The 12,742-nt window shown below is 42.1% G+C and overlaps 1 protein-coding gene across 3 annotated transcripts in view; it reads left to right on the top strand.

Annotated features, from left to right (window-relative positions):
- The first annotated feature begins 6,931 nt into the window (after positions 1 to 6,931).
- ATG10 (autophagy related 10) overlaps positions 6,932 to 12,742 on the top strand; it is a 292,933-nt gene continuing 287,122 nt past the window's right edge. Inside the window, exons 1-2 of one of the 3 annotated variants that reach the window (XM_005209716.5) lie at positions 6,934 to 6,968; positions 12,413 to 12,479. In XM_005209716.5, the coding sequence (XP_005209773.1) occupies positions 12,420 to 12,479 (60 nt within the window). In that variant the 5' untranslated portion in view covers positions 6,934 to 6,968; positions 12,413 to 12,419. 3 annotated transcript variants of the gene reach the window in all.

The raw sequence follows: 12,742 nt of genomic DNA on the forward strand, positions 1-12,742 counted from the left end.
ATCCACACAGTCAAAGGCTTTGGCATAGTCAATAAAGCAGAAATAGATGTTTTTCTGGAACTCTCTTGCTTTTTCCATGATCCAGCGGATGTTGGCAATCTGATCTCTGGTTCCTCTGCCCCCTCTAAAACCAGCTTATACATCTGGAAGTTCTCTGGTCATGTACTGTTGCTAGCTTGAAGGATTTTGAGCGTGACCTTGCTAGCGTGTGAGATGAGTGCAATTGTGCAGTAGTTTGAAGATTCTTTGGTATTGCCTTTCTTTGTGATTGGAATGAAAACTGAACTTTTGCAGTCCTGTGGCCACTACTGAGTTTTCCAAATTTGCTGGCATATTGAGTGCAGCACTTTCACAGCCTCATCTTTTAGAATTTGAAATAGCTCAGCTGAAATTCCATCACCTCCGCTAGCTTTGTTTATAGTAATGCTTCCTAAGGCTCAGTTGACTTCACACTCTAGGATGTCTGGCTCTAGGTGAGTGATCACACCACTGTGGTTTCCAAGTCATGAAGTACTTTTTTGTACAGTTCTTCTTGTATTCTTGCCACTTGCTTTTAATATCTACTGCTTCTGTTAGGTCCATACAGTTTCTGTTCTTTATCATGCCCATCTTTGCTAGGAGGATTATACCAACTATTTTGAGGAAGGGACAGGTATTTCCAGGAATTGGGCCTTCACCCAGTTTTTGGTCATTGATCGTCAGCCTTGGAAGTGTCATGGCACTTATGGGTGTGTTATTTAGCTTGTTGATGTGTGTGTTTGTGTGCTCAGTCATGTCTGACTCTTTGAGATCCCATGGACTATAGACCACCAGGCTCCTCTGTCCATGGAATTTTCCAGGCAAGAAATATTGAAGTGAGTTGCCATTTCCTTCTTCAGGGGATCTTTCTGACCAGGGATCACACCTGAGTGTCTTGGGCCTCCTGTATTGAGTCCAGGAAGACTCTTTACCACTTAGGAAGTGTTGATGCATTACAGTGAACATATATATATTCAGATGGTTAGATGGCATCACTGACTCAACGGAAATGAATTTGGGCAAACTCCAGGAGATAGTGGAAGACAGAAGAGCCTGGCGTGCTGCAGTCCCTGGGGTCACAAAGAGTTGGACTCAACTTAGTGATTGAAGAACAACAATATACTGAGGCTCAAGGTCTAATGGAAGTTGACTTGTCCACCATCTTGGATCCATTTGATTATATCAGTTTATGTTGTATCCTTGGGCTATGTCATTATTTTAAACTTTGTGCCCTGTCCCCTTCCCTCCTACTTCCGTTTCACTGCCCAGTACTCCACATATTCATCCTGCTCATCTTTGCTTCCTTCCCACAAACTTTGGCAACCACCAATCTTTTTACCTTTCTATAGTTTTGCCAATTATACTTTTTTCCCTTTCACTCTTTTAGGTAATTTCTGTGCACACAGAGCTTCAAGATAAGTTTCTTATCTCTGCCATACAATCAGATTAGCTCCTCTATTTTGTGTAATATATCTTTTCCTAAGGACCTCCTGGAAGGTGGTAGAGGAGATCTGACTCCTACAGGCTGCACCAGAGACAGTTCTACCCCAGTATCCACTTTTCCCTTCTTTCTTTTAGTAAAATCATCTCACATTGTGAAGGTTTTACTGAGCCCTTGGGTACCTAGCTAGAGACTATACTTACTACTTTCCTGGTATCTTAGTGTGGCTCATAGGATATGAACAGAAAGAATATGTACAAAAGAATTCATAGGTTAAAAGAAAACAAATTTCATGCAAAGATGAGCTCGATAAAGGACAGAAATGGTATGGACCTAACAGAAGCAGAAGATATTAAGAAGAGATGGCAAGGAAACACAGAAGAACTGTACAAAAAAGATCTTCATGACCCAGATAATCACAATGGTGTGATCACTGACCTAGAGCCAGACATCCTGGAATGTGAAGTCAAGTGGGCCTTAGAAAGCATCACTATGAACAAAGCTAGTGGAGGTGATGGAACTCCAGTTGAGCTATTCCAAATCCTGAAAGATGATGCTGTGAAACTGTTATACTCAATATGCCAGCAAATTGGGAAAACTCAGCAGTGGCCACAGGACTGGAAAAGGTCAGTTTTCATTCCAATCCCAAAGAAAGGCAATGCCAAAGAATGCTCCAACTACCGCACCATTGCACTCATCTCACATGCTAGTAAAGTAATGCTCAAAATTCTCCAAGCCAGGCTTCAGCAATATGTGAACCGTGAACTTCCTGATGTTCAAGCTGGTTTTAGAAAAGGCAGAGGAACCAGAGATCAAATTGCCAACATCCGATGGACCGTAGCAAGAGAGTTCCAGAAAAACATCTATTTCTGCTTTATTGACTATGCCAAAGCCTTTGACTGTGTGGATCACAAGAAGCTGCAGAAAATTCTTCAAGAGATGGGAATACCAGACCACCGGATCTGCCTCTTGAGAAATTTGTATGCAGGTCAGGAAGCAACAGTTAGAACTGGACATGGAACAACAGACTGGTCCCAAATAGGAAAAGGAGTTCGTCAAGGCTGTATATTGTCACCCTGGTTATTTAACTTATATGCAGAGTACATTATGAGAAACGCTGGATTGGAAGAAACACAAACTGGAATCAAGATTGCCGGGAGAAATATCAATAACCTCAGATATACAGATGACACCACCCTTATGGCAGAAAGTGAAGAGGAACTCAAAAGCCTCTTGATGAAAGTGAAAGTGGAGAGTGAAAAAGTTGGCTTAAAGCTCAACATTCAGAAAACGAAGATCATGGCATCCAGTCCCACCACTTCATGGAAAATAGATGGGGAAACAGTGTCAGACTTTATTGTTCTGGGCTCCAAAATCACTCCAGATGGTGACTGCAGCCATGAAATTAAAAGACGCTTACTCCTTGGAAGGAAAGTTATGACCAACCTAGATAGCATATTCAAAAGCAGAGACATTACTTTGCCAACAAAGGTTCGTCTAGTCAAGGCTATGGTTTTTCCTGTGGTCATGTATGGATGTGAGAGTTGGACTGTGAAGAAGGCTGAGCACTGAAGAATTGATGCTTTTGAACTGTGGTGTTGGAGAAGACTCTTGAGAGTCCCTTGGACTGCAAGGAGATCCAATCAGTCCATTCTGAAGGAGATCAGCCTTGGGATTTCTTTGGAAGGAATGATGCTGAAGCTGAAACTCCAGTACTTTGGCCACCTCATGTGAAGAGTTGACTCACTGGAAACGACTCTGATGCTGGGAGGGATTGGGGGCAGGAGGAGAAGGGGACGACAGAGGATGAGATGGCTGGATGGCATCACTGACTCGATGGATGTGAGTCTGAGTGAACTCCGGGAGTTGGTGATGGACAGGGAGGCCTGGCGTGCTGCAATTCATGGGGTCACAAAGAGTGAGACACAACTGAGCGACTGATCTGATCTGATAACCCTATTTTGGATTCTTTTTTTTTTTTTCCATTTTATGTGTCTCAGCAAAACAAATAAACAAAACAGCAGAAGACTCAATTTCTCTGAGGCTCTATGGGGAACATGGACATTTAAAGTGTAATGAACAAACAGAAGCCTGTGAGGATGAAAAAAAGCATGGTCAGGAAGCTAGAAGGAGAATCAGGGGATTGTGGTCTTATGAAACTAAGGGAAGCAAGACTTTTTTTTTTCCCCCCCAAAGAGGTAACTTTTTAAATTTTTTTTTCACTTTACAATATTGTATTGGTTTTGCCATACATCAACATGCATCTGCCATGGGTATACATGTGTTCCCCATCCTGAAACCCCCTCCCACCTCCCTCCCCATACCATCTCTCTGGGTCATCCCAGTGTGCCAGCCCCAAGCTTCCTGTATCCTGCATCGAACCTGGACTGGAGATTCATTTCTTATATGATATTATACATGTTTTAATGCCAATCTCCCAAATCATCCCCCCCTTCCCTCTCCCACAGAGTCCAAAAGACTATTCTATACATCTGTGTCTCTTTTGCTGTCTCGCACACAGGGTTGTCGTTACCATCAAAACTTTTTAGGAATGATCAACACATCCAAATGAAACAGACAGATCAACATGTCCAAATAAAACAGACAAATCCAATAAAATAAGGGATGAAAATGATCAATGATTCATAGGTCATTACTTTAAGTCTCGAGTTTATATCTATAAAATGGGTGCCTCATGTGGTTATTAAGAGATTTAAACTAAACACAAGCTTCTTGGAACTCCCCTGGTGGTCCAGTGGCTAAGACTCTGCTCTAATGCAAGGGGCCTGGGTTTGATCTCTGGTCAGGGAATTAGATCCCATATGACACAAATAGAAGACCCCACACACCACAAGCAAGATCGAAGATATCATGTGCCACAACTAAGACCTGGTGCAGCCAAATAAATAAATAAAATAAATAAAAATAGAATATTAAAAAAAAGCTACTGGTTTGTGGTAGGTGTCAATAAATTTTATGCTTTCCTTTTGCTCCTTTTGTGATTAATTCATAGTTTTATTCAAATACTAATTACTTGTAAGGAGCCCTGCTGGAGGCTGAGGATGCAGTAATGACAGACTCTGCCCTAAAGTACTCTACAGAGTACAGACTGCCAGTACCATCCTTCGCCATGAGTGATATGAGAGGAAGTACATGGAAGTTACCTGATTTACTTTAGTTTGTTGCTTTTGGTAGGCCAACTATGCATTTTATAGCATCACTTACTCAATGGACATGAGTTTGAGCAAACTCCAAGAGACAGTGAAGGATAGGGAAGCTTGGTGTGTACTACCATTCTTGGGGTCAACAAAGAGTCAGACACCACTTAGCGACTGAACAACAACAAGGTTAATTATTAAACTTAAAACCATCTCAAATTTAAAAAAAATTGTTAATATGACGTGGTGGTGTTGATGCATGGAAAGTGTTTCTAATTAGTGAATACAATGTAAAGGAATGCATTCTCATCTTTGTATTACAGATTTATGTTTTTAAGGTTGCTCTTGACTTTTGAAATGGCACACTCTGTGGAGTATGTCTCTTTCTAAATACATCCACTTCTTCTCTATCACTATGTTTCTCACTGATTCTTTGTGATGAGACATCAAGAACCTGAGCTTCATTAATTCCCAAAACCAGTAACTGCTTGGATCTGTTCTTTGGGACTCACGGAAGGTCTAGGAGACAAAAGCCTTTTTCTACAAACAATAACTGGGGGAAACGCTTCCTCCCGAAACTCAGGAGCAACTGATTTCCAACAGAGGGAAGGGCAGGGATATGATTCTGGGTCACCAGCCTTATCCCAATGTTACAGTAAAAGTATTCGTCTGGCAAAAAAAAAAAAAAAGATTTATGTTTTTAAAATCACTGGGTAAAGTTGGAGACACCCACCAGCTGAAATTCTCTCACTACCCCATCCTTTTCAAAAAAGCAAATGAATAATTTTAATTGGCAGTTATCCAATTAATTTATATCTACAGTTGCTCAAACATGTTAGGACACTCATTTTTACTACTGGTATCTTCTTTAAAATTGAGTTTTAACCTATTTTACACGCAGTTTTTAAGAGTTTTGTCAAACGAAGGTAAAGTTCTATTACCCCTCAAAATTTCCTCAAGCCCCTTTTTAGTCATTCCCTTCCTCTGATTACCACTGATCAGGGTTGTCCCTTTTTGGCTCAGATGATAAAGAAGCTGCCTGCAATGTGAGAGACCTGGCTTAGTCCCTGGGTCATGAAGATCTCCTGGAGAAGGGACCGGCTACCCATGCCAATATTCTTGCCTGGAGAATTCCATGGACAGAGGGGCCTGACGGGCTATAGTCCACGGCACGCAAAGAGTCGACGCGACTGAGCGATACATACACACACACACACACACACACACAGAGTACTTTGAAATAATTGTAAACTCACAGGAAATTGTAAAAATCGTACATAGAGTTCTGAGCATCCAACACCTAACTTTCTCCAGTGGTGACATCTTACATAACTGTGGTACAAGATCAATACCATGTTCTGTCTGTTTGCAGGCAGGTTTTCCTTTCACTTCTTTGCCTGTGTTTACTCATTTCTTTTGACACAAATTTAATTCTGTCGTGTTAAAAGGAGCAGATGCTAGTTTTCCCTCAGATGTCTGCCGTTGCATTTTCAGTATTTCAGTTGGATCACCCCTGTTACTCCCTGCATTTTCTCTAGTCTTTTTTTTATTCCACCACCCCGCGCCCCAATTTAATCCTGCAGCTAGTTTTTTTTCCCCTTGAGCTTTGTGCCAGACGGTACTATGGTCAGTTCTCCAGTCCCTAACTTCTATATCGGTCCGTAAGTTTTAAAGGCGGTCGTGCTAGTGCTTAATTGTGTTCACAGTAGTTTGGCAGTGTGTGTTTTGAGAGCCGACACGGTTCTCCAACCTCTGAGAACACTCTAGGCGCACTGAATGGTTCAGCTCCGTTCTTGCCCTACCTTTCTCCATTGGGCATCCTTTTATTTTCTAGATATTTGGTTGTTTGTAGGAGGAGAGTATGCAGAGATTCTCGAAGTCGCTGACAACCCCTCCCCTTTCTCAATGCGCCTCCTTTGTGCCGCGCTGAGATAACCCACCTCCTTGGGGTTCTCGAGGCCAGAGAGGTGCGGGGCGGAGCCTCGGCAGCGGCCTTTAGAAACCCCAGGGAGGTCACGCCCCGCGGCCCGGTCCAGACGCACGCGGCCCACTACGTCAACCGCCGGCGCGAGCCCGTCCCGGGGAGTGCGGGAGATGCAGTGCGCATGCTCCCTCTGAGTCGCCTCAGGCGACGGCAGCTGAGGGCGGGCTAGGGCTCTTTCAGTTGTGGGCGTCCCTGCTGGTTGGTTCTGCTCCTCTGCCGCAGCCCCTTTTGCCCCCGGGGGCCCAATTCTCTGGTCCTCGCGATCGCTGGCTGGGCGGTGGGGCCCTCACCCCAGCTCCCCTCCCCCAACTCCGTCGCCCCGCCCCCTCTGGGCTGGGCGGCCGGGTCTGGGGCCGAGCGGAGCGGGGTGAGTATTCCCACAGCTTTTGCCGGCAGAGTCTCTACACCGCTCTCTTGCTCGCCCGGGCGTCACACAACTCCTGAGATAGGGGGGAAGGGAGGGCGAACGTGGGCGGGAAGCTGCTCAGCCCTGAACAAAAGGGCGGGGACGCGGGGCTCCAGCCAGTGAAATGTAGGCCGGGTCGCGGCGTGGGGACGAGCTGCCCCCGGGTCTGGACCCCGCTCCTGGGCCGCTATCGTGACCTTACCCTCTACTTATGTAGTTCCTACCCCGGTTTAAAGCCAGTCCCCATTTAGAATGTCTTTGCCTCCTAATCTTGAAACAAAGGATATTAATGTACTGGGATTCCATTAGTCAAGTATTATTTAACCTGAAGGAATTATTATTCTTTAAGTAATAGGAATTTTTCTTCCAAGTAACCTGTCTACTCTAAAATGATGACTGGGGGATGGGCGGGATAAAGGAATGTTAGTTACCGGATTTATAGAGCCAAACTTTTATGATAAACATCCTCCAAAAGGCAAAAGGATTGCTACACTGTCTTTTCAAAGTAGAGCCTTGTCTAATAGGCCCACCTGTTAGAGACTCAGTTATCTAGGGAACTATACTTTTGGTTGACATAGTATTGTTTAGGGCCCAGGCTTTGCAGTTACTTTTTTTTTTTTGTCTAATGGAGATGCAAATTACTTCTGACTGGGAGAAAAAAAATTACGCTGAAGGTTATAGTTTTATTGCCCTATTTCCAAGATTTGTAAAAATAATTTTTACCATTCAGCTTGTTACTTCATTATGAATTCAGTAAATCTTTGCCACAGGCTCACTTTGTATGAATCGTGTTTATAACGTTGCAAAAATTATACTTTGACAATGGCCTCACTCTTTAGTAGTAAAAACATACTTTATACTTTAAAGAATTGGAAAGCATAGGCCCTGAATAGTACTCCACCTATCCTCACTTCTGAAGGGTCAAATATGGACAAGAGAGGATCTTTACAAAATGAGCTTTTAAGTTTCTGAGAATGATAAGCAACCCCTTATGAAAAACAAGTAGGTTAAAGTTTATATAAGAAATTTCTTTAAGACTGGGCTTGATTTAATTATTGACATCTTTGAAGCCTAGAGATGTGTTCAGTTCAGTTGCTCAGTCGTGCCCAACTCTGCGACCCCATGAACCTCAGCAGCCAGGCCTCCCTGTCCATCACCAACTCCCAGAGTCCATACAAACCCACCTCCATTGAGTCGGTGAGGCCATCCAACCGTCTCATCTTCCGTCGTCCCCTTCTCCTCCTGCCCTCAATCTTTCCCAGCATCCGGGTCTTTTCAAACGAGTCAGCTTTAGAGATGTTTTTAGGGACCCTAGAGGGAGTGTTTGAGACATAAACATTATCTGTGGCTGCTGCTTATGCTAAGTCACTTAAGTCGTGTCCGACTCTGTGCGACCCCATAGATGGCAGCCCACCAGGCTCCCCTGTCCCTGGCATTCTCCAGGCAAGAACACTCAGGGAACCGTAATAAGAACAAAATGCCCTAGAGATTGTTTGGTGATTAACAAGTGTCTTCAGGGGTCATATTTCTGGGTATAAAACAATTGGAAAGTAGGGGATGGAGAATAAATCCTACCTAAAAACATCCAAATTAGGGAGAGGCTGCTGAAATTTATGCGGAACCCGAGGGTCCTCTAATGTAACTGGCACCCTAGGCCTTAAAGTGCTTGATTGTGTAGGTTTACAGGACCCAGAAAGAATAGTTACTAATATGAATTCAGCTTCAAAGTTAGGGTTAGTTCATATCACTGTTGTATAATAGCTTTTGGAAAAAAACTGTAATCATCTCTTTTGAGTTCAAGAATTTATAGTTTCCTTTTGTTTACTGTTTCAAATAGAATCTCTCTATAGAGTTTTAAGTAGATTTAGAAACTGTACCACCCGCCTTCCACATACACATACAAACACCCCAGTATTCCTTAATCTACATTCTCTATTTAGGCTATTTACCTGTCTACTCTGCCTCATTTCAGCCTGTTCCTAGATTCACTGCCTGCCCCCCAACCCCTCATCATCTTCATTTTTTGTAATAGCTCTGCCTTTCAGTATCCTTTTGTAATTCAAGGATTACCTGAAATGTAATTACTCTAGAGCAGAAGCTCTGATTCCACACTGACTGCCTTAGGTCAAATTGCCACATTTAACAACTGGTACCTTGGACAAATTACTTAACCTCTCTATCCCAATTTTTTCATCTATAAAATGGAGAAAATCATAGTAACTACCTCATAGGGTTGCTATGAGGATGTAACAAGCTAATATGGTTTTTAATTCATAGGGTGGCTCAATGGTAAAGAATCCGCCTACAGTGGAGGAGACTTGAATGTGATCCTTGGGTCAGGAAGATCCCCTGAAGGAAATGGCAGCCCACTCCAGTATGCTTGCTTGGGAAATTCCATGGACAGAGGAGCCTGGTGGGCTATAGTCCGTGAGATTGCAAAGAGTTAGACACAACTGAGTGACTAAATAACAACAACAAATTGTACATAATAAGAACATACAAAACAAATAGAAATGAGAGTTGTAAAAAAATGACACGTGAATAGAAAGATGAGGTTGGGGTATATTGGGTATGTGCGTGCTCAGTTGTATCTGAATTTTTGTGTCCATGGACTGTACCACTCTAGGCTCCTCTGTCCATAGAATTCTCCCCGCAAGAATACCAGCAGGGGTTGCTATTCTTCCTCCAGATGGAGTGTATTATACTCAAATATATAGTGGTGGGATATAGACTAAGTTCTGAGCTTCATGATGGTCATTGAAAAGAAAGAAATGTATCACTTGCTGAGGAAAAACACAGCTTCCTTGGATGTATTTAGTGAATGAAATGTATATTGTGATAATAGATACGCATTCAAAAACATACAAAGAAGCCCTAGGGTTAAGTTCATCAGACTTTGTTAAGCCTAACCTGCTTCTCATTTTTTCTCAAAGAGCGCTCAGTTCAGTTCAGTCACTCAGTCATGTCTGATTCTTTGTGACTCCATGAACTGCAGCACGCCATGCTCCTCTGTCCATCACCAACTCCCGGAGCTTACTCAAACTCATGTCCATTGAGTCAGTGATGCCATCCAACCATCTCATCCTCTGTCATCCCCTTCTCCTGTCTTCGGTCTTTCCCAGCATCAGGGTCTCTTCCAATGAGTCTGTTTTTCACATCAGGTGGCCAAAGTATTGGAGTTTCAGCTTCAGCTTCAGTTCTTCCAATGAATATTCAGGACTGATTTCCTTTAGGATGGACTGGTTTGATCTCCTTTGCAGTCCAAGGGACTCTCAAGAGTCTTCTCCAACACCACAGTTCAAAAGCATCAATTCTTCGGTGCTCAGCTTTATGGTCCAACTCACATCCATAACATGACTACTGAAAAAACCATAGCTTTGACTAGATGGACCTTTGTTGGCTCAACCACCATTTTTATGGAACTGTTCTGTACATTGCAGAATGCTTATTATACTTGGTCTTTGAGCACTAAATGGCAATAGCAGACTGCATCTCTGCATGCCCCACCCCACCTCTTTGTTTACAATCCAGTATGATCCTACTCATTTCCAAACAACCCCTTCAAGAGTGGTTCTTCCTGATGTAGGGGCCATTGGACCTTATTTTCTTACTTTACGCAACCTATGCTTCATCTACTGCCATTTTTTTTTTTTTTTAAACTTAGCTCATTCTTTTCAGGTCCTGTCTTGCTGGAGCTATTCCATCTTTTGACATACTTTTGTTTCCACCTGGTAGGCTCTTATTCAGGTTTCAAAATTCAGTTCCAAGTTTTCCAGATTCCCTTTTTCTGGAGTCTTCTCTGATTTTCCCCCCAAAATTCTGATACTTCTTCCTCTGAGGACCTACACACATAAAATCTTGTAGAAATAAGAAGGCATGTTAATCTAGTCTTTAATTAAGACTTTGTAAGAAGAAAATGTCCAACTGCTTTTTATTTTTTTTTGAAAAAGTAATGACACTTGGTAATATATTTTAAAAACACATTGCTGTGTTGTGAATTCAGACTCTAGACCAGTGCTGAGTCTGGAACCTCTGAAACAGTGTTGATCTTTTTGTACCATCTTATTTCTTGAATATCTTTGGCCACGGTCATAAGCTTTTAGTTCCTGGTTCAGGTCTAATTAGCATATGTGCTGACGAGTTAGTGCTCCAAGTCCCACTATTCAAAGGCAGCAAAAGAATTTGAGCTGGTGGATCAGTTCAAATCATCATTGGAGGAATAATTTCTCTCAGATGTATGCAGAGAAGTCTTGTTTTATGTAAAAACATGATAATCTTATAAAAGTAATGACACCAGTATCAGAAAGGTTAGATGTCATCAAATGTTTGAATGGGAAAAGATCCAATTTATGAATAGGCTTGAGAGTTTAGTTGAAGAAAGGTGCTATTAAGAGGTAGATATGTGAAATAAATTCATTTCAAAGTTTGAATTTTTTTAGTATTTTCACTTAGAATATACAGCATGCTTAACTCTGTTATAAGGTTATGTGTGTGTGTGTGTGTGTGTTAGTTGCTTAGTTGTGTCTAACTCTTTGCAACCCCATAGACTGTAGCCCTACTAGGCTCCTCTGTCAATGGGATTCTCCAGGCAAGAACACTGGAGTGGGTTGCCATTTCCTTCTCTAAAAAGAACTATAGAAAGAAAGTGAAGTCAGTCGTGTCCAACTCTTTGTGACCCCATGGACTGCAGCCTACCAAGCTCCCCCATCCATGGAATTTTCCAGGCAAGAGTACTGGAGTGGATTGCCATTTCCTTCTCCTATAAGATATGAAATTATAAGTCACAAGTCCTCAGCTGTTTAAACATTGCTCTGTCATCTCTGGTGGAAGAAATGGCTGTCGCTGCACTGATTTTTGTTCCTTTGGAGGCAAACTGTTTTTTTTTTTTTCTGTCTGCATTTTTGTTTTCCTTTTTGTTCTTTAAATAAATTCCATAGACTACCTCTAGGCATAGGCTTCTTTCTAGCATTTTTCTCAAACATAGTGAATCCACTCAATTTATGGGAGTAAATCTTTTTAATCTTTCTTTTACTCAGCTCAGGGAAAAATTTTCAGTTGTATGTTTGCTTATGATTTCAGTTCAGAAATGCCAGTTATTTGTAGGTTGGATCTGTGTTCTTTGTCCTTCCTAGCAATCAATGTGCATTGTTTTCTTCTTGGTCCTTTTTTTTCTGTGTTTAGAGATCATCTCATGTGTATATGTTAAAATGTTAATAAGATTTTTTTTCCCCCCAGCTTCTGTACTTCTTTTTTTGGTCTTTTGTATAGAACTTGTCTCCTATTATATGTTTGAATTCCCTTCCAGTTTTTTCTTCTTCAGTTTCCTTTTTAATCTTAGCTGTTGTTTTCCTTCTCATTTCTTACTTTTCAAAGACTTTTTTTTATTTGCCCTTTTCCTTTTTCAGTTGGAGAATGAACTGGCAACCCAGTCTGGTACTCTTGCCTGGAGAAGCTCATGGATGGAGAAGCCTGGTAGGCTATATTCCATGGGTCGCAGTGTCAGACGCGACTGAGTGATTTCACTCACTCAGTCACTCACTTTTTCAGTTGGGAAAGTAAAGGGATAATTTCTGAGTTTTCCCTTGTTTCCTAATGTAAGCCCATGATAGGAACAAGCTTTCTTCTGTATGGCGGTGCTCCTTTTTCTTATGGTGCGCAAGCTTCAGCTTGGCCCTGTGCTGTTAGTAAGGTTTTTGGTTTTCTTAGTTTTTACAAAAGAGGGACTTCTGTAGGGA

The sequence above is a fragment of the Bos taurus genome, chromosome 7 (assembly GCF_002263795.3).
Source record: "Bos taurus isolate L1 Dominette 01449 registration number 42190680 breed Hereford chromosome 7, ARS-UCD2.0, whole genome shotgun sequence".
Lineage (NCBI taxonomy): Eukaryota > Metazoa > Chordata > Mammalia > Artiodactyla > Bovidae > Bos > Bos taurus.